The 24,443-nt window shown below is 37.2% G+C and overlaps 1 protein-coding gene across 3 annotated transcripts in view; it reads right to left on the bottom strand.

Annotated features, from left to right (window-relative positions):
• The window catches only part of LOC113070965 (Nance-Horan syndrome protein-like), an 81,376-nt gene extending 61,685 nt beyond the window's left edge, over nucleotides 1-19,691 (bottom strand). For all 3 annotated transcript variants that reach the window (XM_026244311.1, XM_026244313.1, XM_026244312.1), the window contains exon 1: nucleotides 19,059-19,691. In XM_026244311.1, coding sequence (XP_026100096.1) covers nucleotides 19,059-19,338 — 280 coding nt within the window. In that variant the 5' untranslated portion in view covers nucleotides 19,339-19,691. The remainder of the gene's footprint in view (nucleotides 1-19,058) is intronic.
• Nucleotides 19,692-24,443: the final 4,752 nt, after the last annotated feature.

The following is a 24,443-nucleotide window of genomic DNA, read 5'->3' as shown; positions in this document are numbered from 1 at the left end:
TGGGATGCTATCACTGCCGGCTGTCTCTCGCAGACGCATATGTACGTTCATCTGTTTATCTGACTGTGGTGACTGCGTTTATCTTAGCCAAGAGCCATCAGTATGCTGCAATCCAGAAGGAAAATAACATTACTGTTAGTGCATGTCAATGCATCACTGTATGTTAATGGCTGCCTAGACATCATTGTGTCTACACTATTCATCCTTACATAACCAACCCATGAGCTCCATACCCTCGCATGACTAGAGGTGAAGTTCTCTTTCATTTCCATCTCTTTTGTGGCCGTGCACATGAATAGCAGCAGCTGTAAGCGTAACGTCATTCTCCTCTGACAGGTTTGCCTCTGTCTATAGAAGTTATTATCATTAAGCTAAACACCAACAATGCATGTCACGCCACTCGTGTCCTGTCACATCCTTCATAGCTGCCTTCTGAAAATATTTGCCAGGAACGGTCCTGGGTTAAATACACCATAAGCCGCTGAATATTCCAAGAAAATTATTTGACATGCCTCAGTTTATACAAATAAAAAATGTGCTTACCATTAAGCACTAACAAAGGAAGTCAACAAACAATGTGTCATTTAAAAGATCTTAAATTCAAATTTTAAAATCTATTTTCTAATGGTTGTTTTAAATTCAGAATTGAACTGAATGTCATTGAATTGAATTGGCCGAGCCTCAAGGTGTTTGTCTCATTAGAAAGAGTCTAAAAACACTTTCATTATCTGCTTACTGGCGAGCACAAGCTACTAGGAAGGGCAAAAAATGCTTCAAGGTTTCATTCAGTCTTGTAATCGCTCTCCAGACAAGATGTAAATCCATAGGCAAGGATATACTGAGAATGAACACTGGCTCAGCCGAGCCAAAACCAAGACTTGCAGTATGTATTTATAACTGTATTGTGCATGTGTGTGTGTGTGTGAAAGAGAGAGAGAGAGAGAGAGGGGGGGGGGGGGGAGAACCACATGCTCTGATCCTCAGTGGAGCCCAAAGTCTTGTTTCTCATGCCAAACTGGCTCTGGGAAGTCATTTCCAACAATGTGGGAAAAGCTAAAGATTTCTCTGCCTCTGAGCTGCTTTTGAAGAATTAGTATTTAATGTAATTTTGTGCACACTTAATGCACGGGATAGTTCACCCAATAAATGAATGCTGTCATTATTTACTCACGTCGTTCCTAACCTGTATGACTTTCTTTCTTCTGTGGAACACAAAAAGAGACATTGGACCTCATTGAGTTTTATGGTATGATTTTTTATTTTTATTTTTTATCTAGAAAGATGCTCAAATGGCTTTGGAATCTTTTCCAAAGATGAGTCCATAAACCAAAATTACACCCATCCTCTGTTGTTCTGTCATATCAAAACCCACTGACATATTTGTTTAGAACAGTTTTTGACTATTAATGTTGCTTTTCTGTGAATATTTCTCTCCGGAGACAAGACAAGACTTATTCACTAAGCAATATTACAGATAGAGAACTCTTATTACAGCCAGAAGCAGTGGTTTGAAGTTAAAAACATCTTAATGTTAGATTTATATTTTACAAACATGCAGCTTTTCACTTCTCAAGACATTAACTGATGTACTGGAGTCATGTGGATTATTGTGATGTCTTTACCGGCTGTTTGGACTGTCATTCTGATGGCACCCATTCACTGCAAAGGATCCATTGGTGAGCAAATGATGCTAAATCTGTTCCGATGAAGAAAAAGCTCCTCTACATCTGGCCTGTACATCCTGACGATTTTCAGCCGATTTTCATTTTTTTGGTGAGCTATTCTTTTAAGCCAGATATTTTAGCATTTAAGATCTTTATACTGTTGCTTCATCATGACAATGGGTGACTTGAAAGACAAAACTGATAGTTTACATTAATGCCCACTTTTGTTCAGCAAACCTGAGAATGTGACACCTTAAGTCGCATTATGCATTGCGAATTGAGATTATTTCAGCCTTTAAGATACACGCAGTTCAATTTGTTAAATGCTAGAGATTATATAAGCTTTGACTCTGGGAAATTTTTTGAGGTACACCATCCATAACAGCTTCCTCCTGTCCTACAAGAGGAACCAAAGCAAATTAACTAGATTAATAAACATGGATGATCTAACACATTTCAAAGCATTCTCTATATATTAAAAACTGATATCCAGCTGTCCTCCTCCGCTCAGATAAAATAGAATCCACATGTCTGCCCAATCAAATTAAACGAAACTCTGCATCTTCCTTCATCTTGGATTATGACAGTGGTCTGTTTCTGTCCCTCTCTCACTATTAACACACACACACACACACACACACACACACACACACACACACACACACACACACACACACACACACTGTCCTTTATGTAGAACTCAGATTTTGGTTTCAAGAAACATATCCAAGTTACATTCCAAACTGTGTGCGCCTAAGTTTGAGAAACCAGGAAAATGAGAGAGAAAAAGAGAAGGAACAAAATTCCCGTTAACATCATGTTTTGTGGACAAACTCCCTGGGGTGCTGTACAACCACATTTGATGACTCTAATAGAGTATTAATGGTCTGGAATAAAAAGGACTACATGGTGGCTGGAGTCATTTTGTTTTCCCTCCCCTCTTCTCCTCTTCTCCTCTTCCTGTGATCTTTTCCTAATAGTGGAAAAAGAGTCGACTCAATACTGCCAGAGTCCTGAGGGTTTGCTTTCCAAGACCTGGGATACTCAGCAACAAACACAAATTTTTTTAAAGAAAAGCTAAAATGTATAGTTCGAATTTATACATATTCTAGCATTTATAACGCAAAGCTTCCTTAAGTGGAATTCATATGAATTCCAAGGAAATAAATTTCCAAAACCCCAGTTTTGTTAATCATGTTCTGTAGAAATAGTGAGATAAAGTTTTGTTCACTCAAAAAAAATCATAATTTACTGTACTTTACACAACGCTATCATATAGCTACAGAGGATTTAGAATGAATTGTCATTTTAAGTAATTTATGACCATTTTATAATGTTTTAAAATAGTTTCTCCCTTAGTATGTTGGCTTTTTTTTCAGTATAAATATTTAAACATTCTTAAATTATGACAGTTAACACAGGGTTACCATGTCAACAGTTCAATAACTCATTTATCAAGTGATGAAATCAGAGAGATTAGACTTATTTTATGAAAAACTGATCAACATAAAGTGCTTAAAATGAGGAAAAACATCTGCCACTGGGGTAAGAGAAATTAACTTGAATGAAAAATGAAAATTATGTAATTAATGATTAATGTTGTTTCAAACATGTAAGACCTCCGTTTATCTTCGGAACACAGTTTAAGATATTTTAGATTTAGTCCGAGACATTTCTGTCCCTCCATTGAAAATGTATGTACGGTATACTGTCCATGTCCAGAAAGGTAAGAAAAACATCATCAAAGTAGTCCATGTGACATCAGGTAGAATTTGTTGAAGCATCGAAAATACATTTTAGTCCAAAAATAGCAAAAACTACGACTTTATTCAGCATTGTCTTCTCTTCCGGGTCTGTTGTGAGCGTGTTCACAACACTGCAGTGTAGTGATGTCCAGTTCAAGGACAAATCACTCGATGTAACCGGATCTTCTTAGTGAACAGATTGAACCAGTTCACCAAATCGAACTGAATCATTTGAAACGTTTTGCGTCTCCAATAAGCAGTTATCGAAAAATGACTTAAGCTGTAAACTTTTTTAATGTGGCTGACACTCCCTCTGAGTTCAAACAAACCAATATCCCGGAGTAATTCATTGACTCAAACAGTACACTGACTGAACTGCTGTGAAGAGAGAACTGAAGATGAACACCGAGCCGAGCCAGAAAACGAACAAAAGATTGACTCGTTCTCAAGTCAAGAACCCGTTTTCAGATCAGCAGTACACTGAACCGAGAACCGTCAGATTAGAGAACCGAGGAGATTGTTCCGGAGATGTTATCTTATGTAAGTTTGCTTCTCAAGTAATTGCATCTTGATTCATGGAAGTTTAGATATTTCACTGAAAAACAAGACAAAAAAAGAGCAGCTTGAACATGCTTCAAATGATTTCTTTTTTGTGTTCTACAAAAGAAAGTTCTGAAAAGACACGAGTGGCTGAAGTTGATGACAGAATTCTTTTTTGGGGTTTATCTGTTCCTTCAATTCCAAATTTAACTGAAGATTAAACAATGAGGAAATGAACTTTGCAGTCAGTGGGTGTTGTGGGAAACTCAGAGGCCTTGAGGGAAACTTTGGTTAGTTACAGCACGTCATCACATCGGCCAACATGAGAACAAATAAAGCAACAAGAAACAAAATAAGACTGTGTGTATGTTTATGTGTGAGAGCGATCCATCATTACAGAATAAATTCCCCAACAGCTCCAGGAGGGTGTGAAAGTGAATGAGCCAGACAGACTGACAGAGAGAGAGAGAGACTGAAATCCTCAGTTTAGTTTTCACGGATGATCCGTGACATTATTGTGTGTCCCGGATATCTCTGGAAGTTCCTATATAATTACATATGTATGTGTATAAGCATCTGAGAAGCATTGCATGAACGTTCTCTAGTTTCATATCCAAAAATCATATCACCATATCACTGCATGGATCAAAGGATTCAACTGAAACGGTGCATGTGCATGATTTCAACTCGCACATTGCTGAAATGCAAAAGTGGCACAAGTGGACACACAGACAGAGGCTAATAGGTTTATAATGAGGGGTTGCCCTGGAATGACAGATTTGGAAAAAGAGAAACGGAGCACTGAATGTACAGCTAAAGAGAGAGCAAATGTTTCTGAGAATGCACAAATAAATCTTAATATCTTACAGGAGTTGTGTCATGGAAAATAGTATATTTGAAAAAATAGTTAAGAAAAATAAAAGATATATTGTCTGATTTCATATTTCCAGTGTGCAGACTATTCCAGCTACCTGGTTCAAAATGTCATGAAAATGTCACACTACAAAATTTTTTAATAACTTTAAAATAGAGGCTTCATTTTTTTATATTTGTTGTAACATATGAGACTGTAACAGGGTAAAGTAATCTAAGTGCATATGTGTTTATGGAAAGGCGAATCCACTCGTGTGGTCTGGCATCTGTTTGAGTGGAAACAAGGCAGTTTGAATCTCACAGTGGTGGAATCGTCTGGAAGGATCTCAGACATCCTGCACAGGAGCTTTTGAGACACACATTTAGCCTTCGGGCCGACTACAAACCCAAAACCAACAAGAGCAAAACGCCCAGAGTCCCAGAGTCCATCAGAAAAGAGTTCAATTCACCCCAGACAGGAACGTGGGTCAAAAATGGGCATTGCAGACACATGTTCACTCAACACACGGGGTCAAGAGGTGAAAGAAAGCGTGTCAGATCAAACAGGCTGAACAAACAGCGCTGCAGATAATCAGACTACATAGGAAAGACCGAAAGAGAAAAAACAGGAATGTTATTGTGGCTCAGACTAGCAGGCAGCCAGCGTTTATTCATATGAACTGATTCCTGAGAGCAGGCGTTCAGTCTCCAGCCGTCTGAGACACCACGGTCAAAAATTCACACTGCCTGTCAAAGCCGTGACTGACCGCAGACTGTCCAGTCGCTGATCTGCTGGGGTTTGAGGCATACCACAAATCTATGAGGAATTTTACATTTTCAAATAATCAGTAAACATTTGACCTTGATGTAAATGTACTCTGTCTAAAATGTTTCTGATCTTTTTTCCCCTTTATTTTTTTGTTTTGTTTGCATTCAATATTGAAAGATAAAAAAATTAAAAATAGAAAAAAAACGACTTGCAAACCAAAAGTGCACGGTCAGATTCTTCTCTTTATTTATCAGTGTAGTAAGACAATATATATGTATATTCTAGATACGATCTATGAAATAAGACTGATAAGAAGTCTTAATATCCTATGCAGGGCTGCTTCTCAAGAAATTTATCTTGTTTTATGGAATTTTTTTATATTTTACCTGGAGAACAGGAACAAGAAAAGAATAGTCATCCCGAATAAGTATTTATATATATATATATATATATATATATATATATATATATATATATATATATATTTTTTTTTTTTTTTCGCAAGAAGTCACTTTAGGGGCTCTGTATTCCTCTATAATCCTAATATAATCGCGGCATTTATAGGGTGTAAAAACATGTTTGAAATTTCGCTAAGATATAATAAAGGCATGAGGCTTTTCAGTCTCTTTCCCTCCCTTTCTTTTCTCCTCACTTCCAAAGGTGTTGTTTTTCGATCTCTGCACTGGTTTGCTCATAAAAATGATTTATGAAGATGAGCTTTTAACTCAGATTTATTTTAAAAAAAAAGGAGTTTGCTTTATTCCAGAGACCCACTTACTGGCACCGTTGGCTGGTTTACAGGTAGTGAGGGCCCACTTGGTTTAGTGGGATTTGAGACCTATAATGGGGACATATTACACTCAAAATTCACCTAAAAACCTGCTTAGGTTGTTTATGTAAGGTTTTCCCTCTACTGTAGAACTGAACAGGTTATTTAGATTCAAACCGTCATGGAACACAGTAAACACAGGGTTACCATGTCAACAGTTCAAGATCTCATTTATCAAGTGATGACATCAGAGAGATATTATGGGCTGGAAGTGTGGGTGTGTGTTTTATCAGATGCACTGCTAACACACACTTGTCTGCCAGTGCAGATCGCCCTCACCCAAGTACTCTGGAAATGGGAATTCCTTGCAGCTCTAAAATCCATCCCACGCTCTTTCCTGCTCTCTCGTTCCTGATGACAGGCCTCTCTGGCTGGGCTCTCCGGCACTTATTCTGAGGAAATGTAAAATGGAAAGTTTTACTGTGGCATTATGGGAGCGTTTTAGCTTTTAAAGTGTCTTCACTTCTGTCTATAACCAGCGAGCAGGGCAGGGTTATGACTAGCTGTGTTTTTGTAGGCTACATAACATCTCTCACAGTTATGGGAGGATTGTGAGAGGGGGACAAAGCCAAACTTTAGGGAGGAGCCGTTCGATTCTCATCTGGACTGGGCCAGAGTCACGGCGCTGTTTGAAGGTCCTTTGAAGATGAGAAGGAGAGAGACGGTGAGAAAGAGAGACGAGGGCAGGTGGGCCGGCTCCAGGGGTGCGTGGAGGTCAGGAGAGTCTGAGGGCTTTTATGGGAATAATCTGCTTTAGACATTTCTCAGCAGAGACAGACTCCACTAAGAGAACAACCACAGAGATCGCTTACAGCATGAGACACCGTCCGGCCGTTCACGAGACACTAGCAGTGAGAACTAAAGGAGATTTACGTCAAGTTAGGAATGTAACTTTTAACGAGAAGACAAGACGCAAGAAGATGAAACAAGATATGATGCAAGAGAAGAGAAGAGAAGAGAAGAGAAGAGAAGAGATGAGATGAGAGGAGAAGAGAAGAGAGATCACTGCAATAAGATAAATTGGAATGCGGTTAGATAAAATTAGATGAGATGAAATGAAATGAAACCAAATGAAATGCGACATCAGATGAGGCGAGATAAGATTAGAACCCTTGACTTACATTTTAATTGGACTTAATATTGTCCGTGCCCAATGCTGTATCTGGAGATCTACCTTCGTGCAAAATAAAAACAGCTGAACCAGCTCATTAAGATCTTCAGTAATGCTTGGTAATTACACACAGGTGTGGTGGAGCAGAGTTGGAACTGAACTCTGCAGGTAGGTAGATCTCCAGAAACATGGCCCCTTTAAAAGTCTTAATTCCCACTAAACTGTATTGAGGGGAGAGGAGAGGGTCCTGCTGTGAAGACATTAAACGCATGTAGAGTAATTAGAGGTTTGCTGGAGGTCTCAGAGAGACACACGACCCGGTCTGGAGTTATGAGCAGCAGTGTTCATAATGACACGTCTGCGAACGCACCCCTTATTTTCATCAATCTAATCATAGAGAAGAGCATGTGTGTGTGTAAGTGTGTGTTGGGCGGGCAGATCTAACAGCACGGTAAGACGGAGGAATGTCTTTGATGTCATGGATGGAGTATGCAGGCCAAAGTCATAACAGTCATTTTTCAGAGGGAAAATTACACATGGGCTCCATCGACATCAAGCCCTGAACAACAGCATGCAGTCGGTCCAAGAAGGCAGCTTTCTACAGTAAAACAAGCCCGGAGCGCTCAACTGCCAGGAGATGAGCTGTCATCATCACAAAAACACACACGGAAACAACACAAAGTGAGAAGACAGAGAGACAAAAATACCTGACAGCAATGAAAGGCATTCCAGAGCCTGGAGCGTCACTTCTAATTAACAGATATTTCACACTTGCGTGTGGCATGAAATCTCAAATATGCATACAAATACTGAGGAATGATTGCAACGCTCATGGATCATGTTACCTAACAATCACACAAAAACTTACAGAGGTGACTGTCTCTCACAATTATACATTGTCATACTTAATTTAAGTGATTAAAATAAACCTGTGTTAACTTTAGCATGCAACTCATCAACAGACACTCAAACTGTATAACTGTACAGCAACATGCTAACAACTATTAAAGACAACCTAGGAATTGCTTAACTATATGCAAGATGTTAACGACCACTTAGAAAACTGTACAGTGACATGCACATTCAAAAAAAGAAAAGTTAACAATTTAACAAGATGCACAATGTATGCAATGATATGTTAACAATCACTCAAAAACTTTCAAGCAACCACATAACTGTACAGTAGCATGCTAGCAACTACTTGAAAATGTAAGTATTTTCCTCACACAAAGATGTGATATGGCTTCATATGGAATATTAGTTTTACTTATTATATATATATATGGAATATTACAAATTTACTTATTATTATTTTAATTTTTTTTGGACCCAGACAGTCCTGGTCAACAATTACTTTGTCTGTAAAGAATTGAGCTGGATGATGACATCACTGTATTTAATGATGAACTGCATTTTACTGTCATTCTGTATTAGTGACACACTGTTTTCCTAATGAATGTTGTTCAGTTGCTTTGACAAAATCTGTTTTGTTCAAAGCGCTATATAATTATAGGTTACTTGACTTGACTTGACTACAGAAAAGAATACTCAGAACATCTGCTTTTGAAAGTCATATTGGTTTGGAATAACATGAGGGTGAGTAAACAATGATAGATTTTGGTGCATTGTCCATTTAAAACATTTTAGCACCAGCAGTCTGTATGTGTGTATGAGGAGAGAAAGGCAAGGGTTGCACGGGCACCTGGGTGACCTCCTATGAATTAAGAAACACACCCTTACGACAACAAACAGGTGTTGAGTTTCTGCCCTGCAGTGTCGGATCGCACAGGAAGAGGGTGTACATCCGCAGGTTCACTCTAAAACAGAGCATTCATGCTCAGGAGGGAGGACTCAGTGTTTATTACTTATTGAGATGTGCATTTATAGAGATTATGGGATTAGGGTGGACGTGTGTGTGTGTGTGTGTGAAATGTATTAACACAGATCATGGGTGAGGGCAACCTGATTACTTATGTGACAAACATACACATATAAAAACAAACTCTAGCTGTTAGCTTCTGTCATGGGATTTCATGGGCAATTTCCATGAAAAAAAAAAGCCAATCTTTTTTGAAACACTACAGGACTCTCAATTTAATCTCACTGCTGTCGAGGGAAAAATGAGATCTCAACACATCTACTTTAAACAGACATACGTCTATATCTAACCAAACATCAACTCTAAACAAATCATGGACTAGCCTAAAAGGTTGTGGCCTTTTCCAAAATCTCGTCTCATCTTTTAAAAGCTCTCACTCCCCTTCACACTCCAACTTTCACAACTCATCTTTCTTCTTCATTCTCAAAACTACAACTTAATTTATTATAAAATTACATTAAATTACAGCTTAACCATTATCGAAAAAGAAAACTTTTGCAAAGGAAAATCTGTATTGTATATATTGTATACTCAATTAGCTTTCTAATGATACTAGATGAGCAATTAGGAGGCCAGTGATATTGCAAGTAAAGTCAGCAGGAACTTTGGTGGTAAGTGACGGGGGTACCAATAATGATGATCTCAGTTTTCTTCATATTAAGTTTCAGAAAATTAGATTTAAACAAAGCTTTTATATCCTGCACGCAAACAAAGATTATGTCAATTTGGTATTGACGTATAGCTAATGCCATGACACTGTAGTATCTGACCCAATTGTAAAATATAAATAGTAAACAACAAAGGCCAAACAACGGAAGCCAGGAGGACGCATTGTTTCGGGGGGCAGTAGGGGATCGAAAGGTATGAAGAGAGCCAGGAGAGAGCAGTACCAGATATACCCACAGCCGAAAGATGAGAGATAAGCAAATCATGAGAGGTGGTGTCAAAGGCAGAGCTGAGGTCAAGTAACGCAAGTAAAGACAGAGCGCCGGTGTCACAAGAGAGTAATAAATCATTTACTACCTTTACAAGGGCAATGTTGTAAACGGAAGCTGGACTGAAATGGGTCAAAGAAATTATTTGCCACAAGGAAAGACTGAAGCTGGGAAGCTACAGTACAATACTGCAGTTCAAATAGTGTCCAATATCTGAAAAATGTCCAAAAATTGCCTAACCCTATGAAATATTTTGGAAGTTTCCTAAAGTACAAACCCTAAGTAGTTCTAAAATACCACACACACAAACTTTGTTCAAGCTCGAAAGACTCTCAAAGTGTAAACACTCCCAAAGCCTTTAACCTTCGACCTCTTTCCCCGTCATACCTCTCATGACTTTAGATTTGGAAATTAATTCAGCTTCCCCGAGGTGTAAAAAGTGTTTCCTGTAAGTCAGCTGGTTTTAAAATGCTGGATATGACTGAACAACCCACTGAAACCACATCAAACAGACAGTGGCTTCCCTTAAAAGACCAAAACCATCCTACCGGAGACCGCCTATGGCTCTGGGTTCACCCATAGTGCGTGTGTGTAACACAAAGCCAATAACCGCCAGTCTATGATTCACCTCTTACCAAAGTACCTTTGGATTGTTTTACCACTTAATTTCAGTGCAATTAAACCAACTAAGGAAAAACAAGACGTACTTATCATTTTCAAACACATTTCCACCTGTCTTTCTGAAGCAGACATGAAGTGTCTTTTTGACACCTGCATTTAGCTGAACCTTGGAGGTGTCTCCTGAGGCCCCAGGGCCCTAAACTCAGTGGTTTGACCTGAAGCCTGAGAGACATGAACGGAAAAACCAGCAGCGGTACATCAGACCTGTCTGCAGACACATACTCAATACTCATAAAAGAGACGAGTCTTTGATATCCAGCTATAATTAACAACCGTATTTTATCAGCTCACAGTCATTCAGACCTGCATGAGGCTTTTAACCGAAAGATAAAGAGACACTGAGATAATGTGCATTAGAGTTCTGAGTTGATATTTAAAAGTAAGAGGCTAGATAACATTGTATCTTCTGGATAAAGTCAAACCGTAGTTGGCAGGACTGTTTTAGTAGAGCTCAATTCTAGAAGAATGCAGCAAATGGACTTTTATGGGAATGGTGCAAGGACATTGCCAAAGTTACACTCTGTCATGTGACCAAAACCTGAGACTGAACTGTTGCATTTACCAAATTACAATTCATTGTGCCTTTGGAAATCCCAATTCAACTCCCTGACTTTTAAAAAAGAGATCTCAATCATTCCTATCCATCAAATGCTCAGTGGGGTCTTGACAACCTCAACAGAAATACCCTTGAGACAATATTTATGCACATTAATGAGCCCATGTACAACACCCTGTGACCTAACCCACTCAGATCTGACCAGTACTGATACATTTTTAAAACCAAATCCAACCCAAATCTGACTTTTTTTATTATTATTATTGAATACTCACTTAAATTTGGGTCTGTTTGTCATACAAAGCTATTGAATGGTTTCAGAAGAGTTGGAATATAGTGAAACAGTGATACAGACTACTTTTAATAGCATTCTGACAAGATCTGCCAGAACATTCTTCAGAAATTCACAGATTGTGTAGCACAGAGTAAAGAAAGTCATACGGGTTTGTTAAGTAAATATTGACCATTTTAACTTCCTTTTGCATGTTTTATGAGGATTAAAGGTCGAAGAAGATGAGGTGCAGAAGAAAGCTGCTGTAGATGGAGAAGAGAAACAGGCAAGTGCAGCTGCAGTCTGAGACCTCAACGAGAAGGTTAGACAAGATTCACCTCTGGGCTGTTACTATGCAGACTCTGCAGTAGAGAGAGAGAGAGAGTTGCCTGCAGCCCGCTGGCCTACTCTAAATGTTGCATAACAAATTTGCTAGCTGTGTTCCTTGTTTAGCTTGTTAGCCCAGAGACGCGTGACAACGCAGCGAATACTGCCTCCCGCCCTCCACCTCCTGAAAAGAGTCGAGGTCCAATAACAGTTGGATGAGGCAGAGAGGAAAACAGAATGATGCAAACGAAGGAGAACAAGGTTTTTGTTAACATCCTTCCCTGTCAGGTGATTCAGCCCCCCAAAAAAACAGTTCAATGGGTGTGTGTGTGATCGGGGGAGAATCTGGAGGTGTGTAAGGAAGCATCTAGAGCTCAATGTCCAGTAATAAGGCATGACTGCCTGCCCTGCAGTCTACCATGATCAACACACCTAGAAAATGATCAAGGTCCACAGCGCAGTCGCTCGAGCCGGAGCCAGTGTCCTCAGAGACTGTGTGGTAGTGTAAAATACTATTTTCCTAAAACAGGTTTTCCTCAGAACTTCGCACACTTCACAAACCAAACCATAAGACTCCACTGGAAAGAAATAGAAAAACATGACAGGCAGAACTGGAACATGGATCACGGCCAACCACGTGTGTTCCCAGACTGCAGCCAAAGACCAGGCCTACACCTTAGATGTAGCAGCAGACATGGGATAGATTCGGAAGCATGGAACACGAGCATGCTTCTTACCAGTGCTTTAAGTGGCCCAAAAGAGGTGCCGGTACTCTATTATAGCCACAAAAAAAACTAAAAAAAAAAAAAATTCTTTCCTGTTTTTTTTTTTTTTTTGATGACTCCCCTCATCCCCTGAGGTAACAACAACTAGGCTATATTGAAGGGCTTTTATATACAGCAGTCAACAGGCGACCTTAATAATAAATCCTTTTATTAGTTTGTGGATTTGCTTGAGCTAGAAAGAACTACTGAACATGAATAAAATGTGCAAAAGGATTTTGAAAAAATACCCTTTGAAAGAGCTACTGCATTACTGCATTTAAACTTCCAAACTGACTCAAATGATTCGCGAACCAGCTCCGAACTCCCGAACTGACTCAAATGAATCACGCTCCGAACTCCCAAACTGACTCAAATGATTCGCGAACCCGCTATGAACTCCCGAACTGATTCAAATGATTTGCGATCCCCAAACTGACTCAAATGATTCGCGAACCCGCTTTGAACTCCCGAACTGATTCAAATGATTCGTGATCACCAAACTGACTCAAATAATTCGCGAACCCGCTATGAACTCCCGAACTGACTCAAATGATTCGCGAACCCGAACTCTCGAATTGAGTCAAATGATCCGCTAAGTCGCTCCGAACTCCCGAACTGATTCAAATGATTTGCGATCCCCAAATTGACTCAAATGATTCGCGAACCCGCTACGAACTCCCGAACTGATTCAAATGATTCGTGATCACCAAACTGACTCAAATGATTCGCGAACCCGCTATGAACTCCCGAACTGACTCAAATGATTCGCGAACCCGAACTCTCGAATTGAGTCAAATGATCCGCGAAGTCGCTCCGAACTCCCGAACTGATTCAAATGATTTGCGATCCCCAAATTGACTCAATGATTCGCGAACCCGCTCTGAACTCCCGAACTGACTCAAATGATTTGCGATCCTGTTCCGAACTCCCGAACTGCTTCAAATGATTCACGCTCCATACTCCGAACTAGGAAGAATTAGGAAGCGTGTATATTGTGATGGGTGCTCTGAAAAACGGCAGCGCAGGCAAAGGATTAAAACCTCTATTAAAACAGATGTCCAAATGAACATATCTGTATGCTAAAAGCATGTTCTGGGCACATGGAGAGGTGGCAGTACGCTCAAGAGCTATATTTGGAAGTGGTGGTACTGAGTAGCTACTGGTGCGTACCGGCCCACTTAAAGCACTGCTTCTTACTAACTACATACTGTATCTGCATACTGTTTACTATTTTTAAAGCAGAATGCAATACTGTCTTCTCACTTTCTTCCTCTCTTTATATGTTCTCTTATCTCTAGCTATGAGGGAAACACATTACTTTCAGCCCTTGCTCTAATCAACGAAAATGGACGCATCTTAAAGCATGTGTAGGCTATGCATGAAAAAGAAAAATTGAATTATTGACATATGTAGCCTATCAAAATAAACCACCATTCTGATTTAAGTCCCAAAGATTCCTAAGCTGTATATGAAAAAATATACTTAAATACTACCAATACTACTACTACTGTTTAATGATATAGTTAATCATTATTCATATTTAATTGTATTAAATTAAATAATATTAATAATAATAATAATGAAAAAGTTCTTCCCTCACAATCAAGTCAACATGACATCAAAACCAACCACATTTACTTACTTAAAAGTTACTTAGCCTACATAAAAATAAATGTTTGTCACAATAAAATAAAACATAAAAAATGAAACATCTAAAAAACGATGTTTGTTATAATCTGTCAAACATTTTCACATCTCTGATATTTCTATTCAGCTGATGTCATCAAGGCATTGAATTAATAATAAAAATAATAATAAAACATTGTTTATTAATATTATTAAAGAAATAAAGTACTGAAAATACTATAACATATATATATATATATATATATATATATATATATATATATATATATATATATATATATATATATATATATATATTACAAATAACATAAGTGATAATTTTATAAAATATACTACAAATAAGAGTATGAAGAACTGCTAGGCTCTCAGCAAGGTCCATTGTCAGACCCCAAACAGCACATCAAGGTTAAAGACATGCACCCTATTAACAGCTAGCCCTGAAATCAAACTGATTAGGAGTTTTAGCTGTCCTGAGGAGGTTTTAGTGAACTGAGAAGTGAACAGTCATGGATGAGCTGCCACATTCAGAGTTTTTGTCTGGTTACTACGGAAATGATAATCTGAAAGAGCCAGACACACTTCAGTGCCTCACAGTCATGCGTCTTTCTGTTACGCTAACAGACATTCTCTCTCTCTGTCTCTCTCTCTCTCTCTCACACACACACACACACATACACTTCAAACATTTTTACAGCCATTCCTCCAAAAAACTGTGTATCACTTGCTCTGTGGCTTTAGGAGCTAAAAAGACAATCAGAAAATGAATTCAGACAGACGTTTTCCTCTGACCAGAAACCCACAATTTTCTTTCTTAACTAAAACGCTCTCTGATTTATCTGATTTATAAGTTTCATGTTAACCACTTACAAATACTGGACCATTATTAGCATTTAGACAATATAAGCGGAAACCATGAGAGCATGTTTACGTTTCTGAGAAAGAGTGTGTTGAACAGGAATGGCGCTTAGAGAGAATGTGCAATACACTGTTTACAGTGTTTGACCTAATTGTGTCAGAATCATGCCTGATATCACAGAGATGAACACACACACACACACACATGTTTGTGTGCGTGTGCATGGCATGTGCAGCAGAAGCAACGTAAACAGGTCCTAATGTGGCCATGCTGATTCTCAATAGTAGCACAAGCCCTTCCAAAGCCCCACCCCTCCACCCACACTCACTCACATTTGCACTGATTCAGATTCATATTAGCTGCTCTGATGTTAAAGCACACAAGAGACAATCACTATGAAAGGGTTGATGGAGGGTAATTATGGTGCTGGGAGAGAGGGTGTACATAAATCTATTCAATATATCATTACCACAACAATAACACCGACTTCAAAAGCTCCTCTGATATGAGAAACCAACATCATACTCACAATACCAGCTGTTAGCTCAGAAACCAGTTTGACATTTTCTGAAGAAAATATGAGCTGAGACTGCCAACATAAAACATTGCCACAATGCTATACTGTTTGGATGGATCACAGGACGTTGCTAAGGTCAGAGTGATTTAGGGTTTTTTAGGACGATCTAGGCGGCTGCTTACAGGCTCAAGTTAAACACTAAAGCTGAATACTTAGGATTTAAACAGAGCTCTAACCTTGAGTATGAGCAATGATAAATCAATATAAAAAATACACATGAAGGTGCACCAAGTACAAAGAAATCAAATAAGAATAATAAAAAAAAAGTGCAGTTTTTTTTAAATGCAGGTTTGTTGGGCTGCACAATTTGGCTAAAATGTTGTGATGATGTATCAATACTTATGGCTAAAAAAAAAAAAATAAAAAAAAAAAAAAATAATAATAATAATAATATAAAAATACTAAATAAAACAAAATAAGAATACTATTGTTATATTTCTCAGTAAAATAAAAAAGTATTTAATAATATTAATGATTATTATTATTTTGATTTCAACTTTAAAATTACAATACTAATATTTATGTCTTATTTATTTATTTATTAATTCATTTTTTATTTTAAAAAACGTTAAACCAAAACATCCAACTTTTACTTTGATGAATAACTGCAGCCAAGTCCTTAAAGTTTCTCTTCAGTGCCACGTTTTACTCTGAAACACGTAGCCATATATTTATTTAACTAAATTTGAATATGATTTGATAATCACACCAAACCATATTGTGATTTTGGTTTTATTTTGCCTGAACGTGCACCTACTGAATACTATTCACTTCAGTTTGATAATCGCATATTTTGCACATTTTTGATTGATAATGCATGACAAATGTGTCTGGATTATTATTATTATTATTTTTTATTCTTTGAAATGGCATTGCAACTAAAACTTTTGCACGATTCTGTCTCCTCTCTGCTCATGTCTGTTGTAACTGCTGGCAAAAATGACAGCTTACTTTCAAGACAAAAATCTTTATGGGGTTGGTTTGATGATTAACCATAATTATGATGTCATGTTTAAACAGACTGACACAAACAAAAGATCCCAATCTATTTGATTAATGACAGAATCCATCTTTCTGACCCCTAATGACCCGCAGGTACCACAGACTAGTGCTGGACGATGTGCATTAGTGACCTTTGACCTCCAAATGACAGGTTAAACAGGAACGAGAGGCTGAAAACAGGCACTTATTCAGTTATTTAAGCAGACTGCTGGAGACGAGTTTCCAGCCTTATGGATTGTCTAAAGGGAGCTGGATTACACAAGATGAAGTGTTGTGAACTTTGCTCAGTATCCTCTCAGAGTCTCAGTTGGGCCAGACTTCCCTGAATGAGTCAAAAACAGAGACGGATCTCATGAGGAAAGTGTTTAAATGAGACCTCCCAGAGCAAAACAAACTATTAGTGGCTAAAGAAAGACGGGACGGGGAAGGAAGGAGGTCTGGAAGGACACGCCAGGTTGGGTGTTATTCCATAAACACCACATTCCCCGAAAATGACCCTGAAGATCAGGAGATTCATACAGCATGAGACAGAACATCCGTAACAAATGTCCATTACCATTACATTTATCTTGAACACTAAATAAATAAACAGATAATACAATAACAATAACAACAATAATTTGATAGAATCTTTCAGTTCTTCTGAAATATTTCTTTCAATCCTGTCAACTAAAAAAATCAGGTGTCTCTTCAAGAGAACATTATGGACTTTTCTACAGTGCCAGATGTTTTGACCACAACAACAAAAAAAAACATCAATTTTATTTTGGTTTATATTTTGCATTATCTTACTTATATATTTTGTTTAATATGGTTTTCATATTTTACAAAATATTTACTATTATTATTGTTGTTATTGCTGCTGCTGTTATTATAAAAAAACATACTTAAGCAAAATATAAATTAATTAATACAAAATATAAATATATATATTATCATATAAAATATTTAAAATTAATATGAAACAAAAAATATAATTATAATAATAATAAGATTATTATTATTATAATTATAAGTAGTATCTAATTTTATTGTTTTAGAATTTCTATTATTTCATTAATATTTTATTATTTCAGATTTTTGGTTTTATATTTTAATGATAAATATTGCATACTTATTAGTAGTAGTAGTAGTAATATTTTTAAATTGTTATTTATTATAAATAAATAAGAAATAATTACATATAAATAAAATTTCACAAAACTTAAAACATAATAATTAATTATTATTATAATTAAATATTATGAAAACACTATCATGATTAATACTAATAATAAATATTATTATTATAATAAATCCAAAAGGCCAGAGATTTTAAAACACTCTCAAAACAAAACAAAACAAAAAGACTTTCTCTTTCACTTTTGCAGGTCCATTTGAAATCAGCAAATACACAAAACATCCTAACCTTACTAATCTCATCATATCACACCAAACTAAGCACAGCTTCCAACAGAAACACACGCTCTGCCTCGAGTCATCACGGATCACAGACATCATGCTTGTTTCACTTTTGAATGACAGAATCTGTTCTTATGCAACATGGAAATGATGTTCTCTGTAACAAGAATCATGTTTTCCAGTGTCATCTGGTGTGAAGAGCACACACCCCTTCTGCTGTCCTTCACTATAAACCAACTTTCACCACATTCTCCGCAGTGACTCACAGCCCTACAGTAGCTGTGTTTTGCAACTTGTTTGCTGGTCAAGGATCTAAGAAAACAGCTTGATCAAGATGGTCTACCTAGAAACCATATATAACCACATGCTCCCTTTAGCATGCGTGTTTTGAGACTTTTGATCAAGTGAATAGTCCATGAATCAAGTCCAGATCTTTAACCATCTTTAGACCCTCAGTCGCGCGCGCTGGAGGAGACGAGCGCGCAAAGGTAAACAACTACTTGCATTACATAACTTTTTAAGGGCTGTTTGTGTGAGGTATCCGATTGGTAAAACATCTGGGCTGGTGGCCCAAAGATCGCAAGTGCAATCGATCACCATTGAGCATGACTAAACCTTGAGAAACAAGACACTCCAGGAGCGGGGTACTCACGCACTGCCTCCTGTTTGGGGTCGAGCGCGCCGGTGCTCTCCTGGATCCTGCTCATCTTCTCCCGGAGCGCACAGACGCGCCGGTTCGTGGCGAGCAGCTCGTGCTCCAGCTCCTGGAAGAGCGAGCAGGCGTGTTTGGCCAGATCCGACAGCTGGCGCAGGGTCCGGGACAGAGCCACATTACTGAAGGCGCACAGGTCCTGGAGCAGGAGACCCTCATCATCCGCGTCCGTGCGTCTGCACAGCCACTGGGGCTCCACGATCCGCTTGGCAAATGGCATTCTGTCATGTAGTGTTTAGGTATAATATCCACCTTTGGAGAAAAACGCAAACAGGTTCCATGTAAAAAGCAAGACCCCCTCCTCCTCCTCCGTCAGTCCAGGGTCTCTCGCGGCTCGTCCTCCATCCTCCGTTCGGCCGGACACACACTCACACACCCGCTGAACCGCACTGAGATCCGCCTCTGCCGCTCTGATCCCGCTTCCACTCACTGGCGTGCTTTTCTCAGCTTTAAACTCCGAATGCTTTTAAGGAAAGACGGAGCGGAAACCTGGAGTGGAGTGCGGTGACAACTGGATCCGGAACAACCGCTTTTCATTCACGAGACAGACAGACAGACATACAGATGTTTTTCAAAGTCAGATAAGAGGTCCTCAACTTTTCTTTCTTTCTTTTTTTTAATCCCTTGCTGGATAAAGAAACAGAACATTTAAAAAATATATGTTAATTATTATTATTATAAAAATTAAAATTAGTATTGTATTATTAGTATTGATGACAAGTGTTAGTGTATTTATGTCATATTATTTATTAATTATAAAAATTAAACATACGTTTTAGCCATTTTTACTAGTTTTAATTCCATATACAAAATAATATAGATTATGAGAATGTCAGAAGTCATAGCATTGTGAAACTAGTTATAATACTTTGAGAATAAAGTAAAAAGTCTTAAATTATTAACTTTTCTTGTATTGCTATTACTTTGTTCTGGTAATTTTGACTTTTTTCCCATAAAATTATTATTATTTGTTGATAAGGCAATGTTTCTAATTGTAAGCTTTTTTAATGTGTTAGCATGTAATCTTATATGAATATTTAAATTTATTTCATCTTAATTCCATTTAATGTTATACATTTATTAAATGTATAACATTTATTACATTTTAGTTTTACTTAATACATTTTAATATGGAAGGGACACTGATGTTTAAAATAGATTTTGGTTAAAGTTCTAAACTTAATATTGTATTTTTCTTTAATGCATATTTTCATCTTACAAACGAGATCAAACCATAATTGCTGGGCCCCCTGTTGATTTAAAGTCTGGCTTATATTATAATGCATTTTAGCAAAATTTAAACAGTAAAACAAATATGAATAACAAATGAACCAACAAACAAAACTATAATCCAAAGAAATTTGTAAAAGCAAGAACAAACATATTAAAACATAATTCTGGTTAATGGAAACTGTCATTAATTGTATAACATCACAACTTGACATACCTAGACATTAGACACCCCCATGACAACTTCACATTTGATGACTTTCCGTTTTTATTTTCTTGTAGAAAATGCATTTTGATGCTTGTGGTTTAATAACCTCTGTAACGTAGCAAACAATAACTGACCTTTAAGTGGACAAATGCTGTTCTTTGTAGATTGTGGGTGAGTGAAACATCAGTGATGTGTTTCCACACTTCAGTCCATGTAGGTTAGTGTGTGTGTGTGTGTGTGTGTGTGAGTGAGAGATTCCTGTGAGGACGCGTCACTGAGAGTGTCTCATTCACATTTGCTGAGTGAGGAATTTCACTAAAGCCTGATAAGAACTGAAGAGCTCATGTCCCTTCACACTGGAGTCTCACACACAGCTGGCATCACTGCAAAGCAAAAACACACACTCACACACTGAATGAATGAAGGGCAGTGCGGAGCCTCAGCGTACTGGCTGGAAATCTTTGAAATCAGAGTGATGTATTTTATCAGTTCATTTGTATTATTACATCCTTCACTGTCAGCAGTGCTGTTTCTTCAGATGCTGCAGATCCCTCTAGTGGCAGATCCATCACAGTTATGATCACAACTTCACTTTCAGCTAGAGAAGAAGAGACTCTTGTGTTGTATCGGGATGGATCAGTGGTTCTCAGTCAGGGGCCGGCGTCAATATGCTTCCAAAATTACTTAAAATAAGTTCATTTCATTCTACATGCTTCCACTCTGAATTGGACTCTGTTTAATCTAGGTCCAGTTACTGCTAGTTCAAAGAACTGATAATACAAAAAAAAGAAAGTTAATAAAATATATATTTATAAATTAACATAACTCTAGATTAATAACTAATAATAAAAATATCATTATTAAAATATACTAACAAAAATACTAGAACTGTATTAGCATTAGCAATGAACAACAGTATATTTATAAATGAACATTACTGTAAATGAAAATATTTTATTAAAATATACATTTTTAATATACACACGCAATATAAACAATAAATTGAAAAGTGTAATGTTATTATAAAAATGTATAAAATATCACCTTAAAAACATTATATCAAAATAATATTAATAAAATATAATATATTTAGAAATAAACACACATCTAGATTAAGAACTAATCATAATAATAGATAACTTATAATAAAACAATAATATTTTATTATTAAAATATAAATAATAATATATATGATTAATAAAAATAATACAACTGTGAATTAAATTAGCAATAAACAACAGTTTATTTAGAAATGACCCTTATTTTAATTATTATTTTAAACATTATTGTAAATAAATAAAACTAAATATTTTATTAAAATATCAATATTTTAAAAAATAACAATAAATACACAAACACACAAAATTGCAGAACTGTGAATTTATAAATTAAAACTATAGTAAATAATATATATATATATATATAATTATATTAATAATTAACAATATAGGAATAGATTAATAAATGTTGTAAAAAATGATTCCAAGTATGTATCCAATGTATTAACTAATGTTAATGATTTTAACTTACCATTAATTCTTCTAGTTCTGGATGGGCTTCAAATGTGGTCTTAAATAACTTCAATAACACCTAAAATCAGTGGAAGTCCTTAAAGGGGGGGGTGAAATGCTATTTTATGCATACTGAGTTTTTTACACTGTTAAAGAGTTGGATTCCCATGCTAAACTTGGACAAAGTTTCAAAAATTAAGTTGTACGTTTGAAGGAGTATTTTTGTTCCCAAAATACTCCTTCCGGTTTGTCACAAGTTTCGGAAAGTTTTTTTCGAGTATGGCTCTGTGTGACGTTAGATGGAGCGGAATTTCCTTATATGGATCCTGAGGGCACGTCTGCCGGAAGAGCGCGCGCTCCCGTATAGCAGAGCACTGAGAGCACAACAGACATTCACTGATCAGAGCGAGAGCGTCGCGAAATGTCACAAAAGGAGTGTGTTTTTGGTTGCCAGGGCAAGACAACCCTGCACAGATTACCAAAAAAAAAAAAAACAGCATTAAGGGACCAGTGGATGGAGTTTATTTTTACAGAGCATCAACGGAGTTGTGCAAGTGTTTGTTCCCTGCATTTCGAAGATGCTCGTTTTACAAACAAAGCCCAGTTTGACGACGGATTTGCATATCGTTTATTTCTTAAGGATGAGGCAATCCCAACGAAAAAGGGTCACGATCGTGTGTTGGAACCGCGGGCGGTGAGTAAAACTGCTTCAAATATCTCTGCCTCCGTGTTAGTGCGTCCCCTCCCATGCCGTAGACCTGGGTTCGAGCCCCGCTCGGAGCGAGTCGTTGCTGCTGCTGCTCTCGTTCAGTTTCAGCCTCTGGATCTGATTCTGGATCATAAATAAACGGCTGAATCTGACTGTTAGCCATGGTTTGTATTGGAAGATGTTTTATTCCTCACGGTAATGTCACAGCTTCCAAACGCTCTCAACGCAAAAAGCCTACTGGCGCTCGTGATTCTTTAGCTCCGCCCACACGTCACGCCTCCAGCCGGTCGTGTTTTTCCAGGAAAAATCGGTACAGACTATCTTTCTCTTATGAATATAATAAAACTAAAGACTTTTTGGAGTTATGAAGGATGCAGTACTACTCTATAGGTACTCAAGATTAACAGGAGATTGAGTGAAAACAAGCATTTCACCGCCCTGAAAGCAAATGACCTTTATTTTAAAGAAGAAAAAAGGATGGCAAAAGTGTTGTTCTGTGAACTGCTGAGCTGCACCTGTGACTGAACACCTGTGAACTTGAGCTGATTTGACTTCATACATCCATGGGAGAGAGATTCTTTCGGTTATTTTGGGGACATGGAGAGAGTGGGAGTCTAAGTCGGTTGACCTCTGACCTCTACAATGCTTGTGTCTTTGTGAAACCAGCACAGCTGCCACGAGTGGTGTTTCTGTACCTGTCTGTTAATGTGTGTGTTCTTCTTAATACATCTCTCTGCTAAAACGACCGTCTCATCTGTGACTCCAACAGGCTTGAGACACTTAACCCTGTGTTCTCGCTGGGAGAAAACTCATTCTACACTGTTCACACAAAAACAAGCATCAATAATGAATGACAAAAGCAGAGAGAGAAAATATAGAGACAGATCTAGAAAGAAAAACAGAGCTGAACTGGATTTGAACTCATTTAAGGGCTGTTTATGGATTTGTAATCTGACAGAATGAAGCCAAACGCTCACGTGACCTACATCTGTCTGTATTACTGGCCTCTGCATGTTAGATATTAAATATGAATGTGTAATCTAGAAAAAAAAAAAGTCAGCTAAAGTTCACCTTAAATGATATACGATATAATGGTAATCTTAGGACATATGTGACCCTGGTCCACAAAACCAGTCTTCAGTTGCTGGGTATATTTTTAGCAATAGCCAAAAAAACATTGCATGGGTCAAAAATTATACCATTTTTTTTATGCCAAAAATCATTAGGATATTTAAGTAAAGTAATGTTCCATGAAGATATTTTGTAAATTTCCTACCGTAAATATATTAAAACTTATTTTTTGATTAATATATGCATTGCTAAGAATCCTGGACCCAAAACCGAAATTGATTAATATATCATCGAAAGGTGAATAAATGCACTTTCCATCGATGTGTGTTTATTTGGCCGAGATCCAACTATTTGAAAATCTGGAATCTGAGGGTGCAGAAAAAACTAAATACTGAGAAAATCACCTTTGAAGTTGTCAAATGATTCTTAGCAATGCATATTATTAATCAAAATATGTTTTAATATATTTATGGTAGGAAATTTACAAAATATCTTCATGGAACATTACTTTACTTAAATATATCCTAATGATTTTTGGCATAAAATTTTTTTATAATTTTGACCCATGCAATGTTTTTTTTGCCTGAAAAGTGTGC

This window comes from Carassius auratus, unplaced genomic scaffold (assembly GCF_003368295.1).
Source record: "Carassius auratus strain Wakin unplaced genomic scaffold, ASM336829v1 scaf_tig00005501, whole genome shotgun sequence".
Lineage (NCBI taxonomy): Eukaryota > Metazoa > Chordata > Actinopteri > Cypriniformes > Cyprinidae > Carassius > Carassius auratus.
The sequence above is the reverse complement of the archived record's forward strand: the minus strand, read 5'-3'. Positions and strand labels throughout refer to the sequence as shown.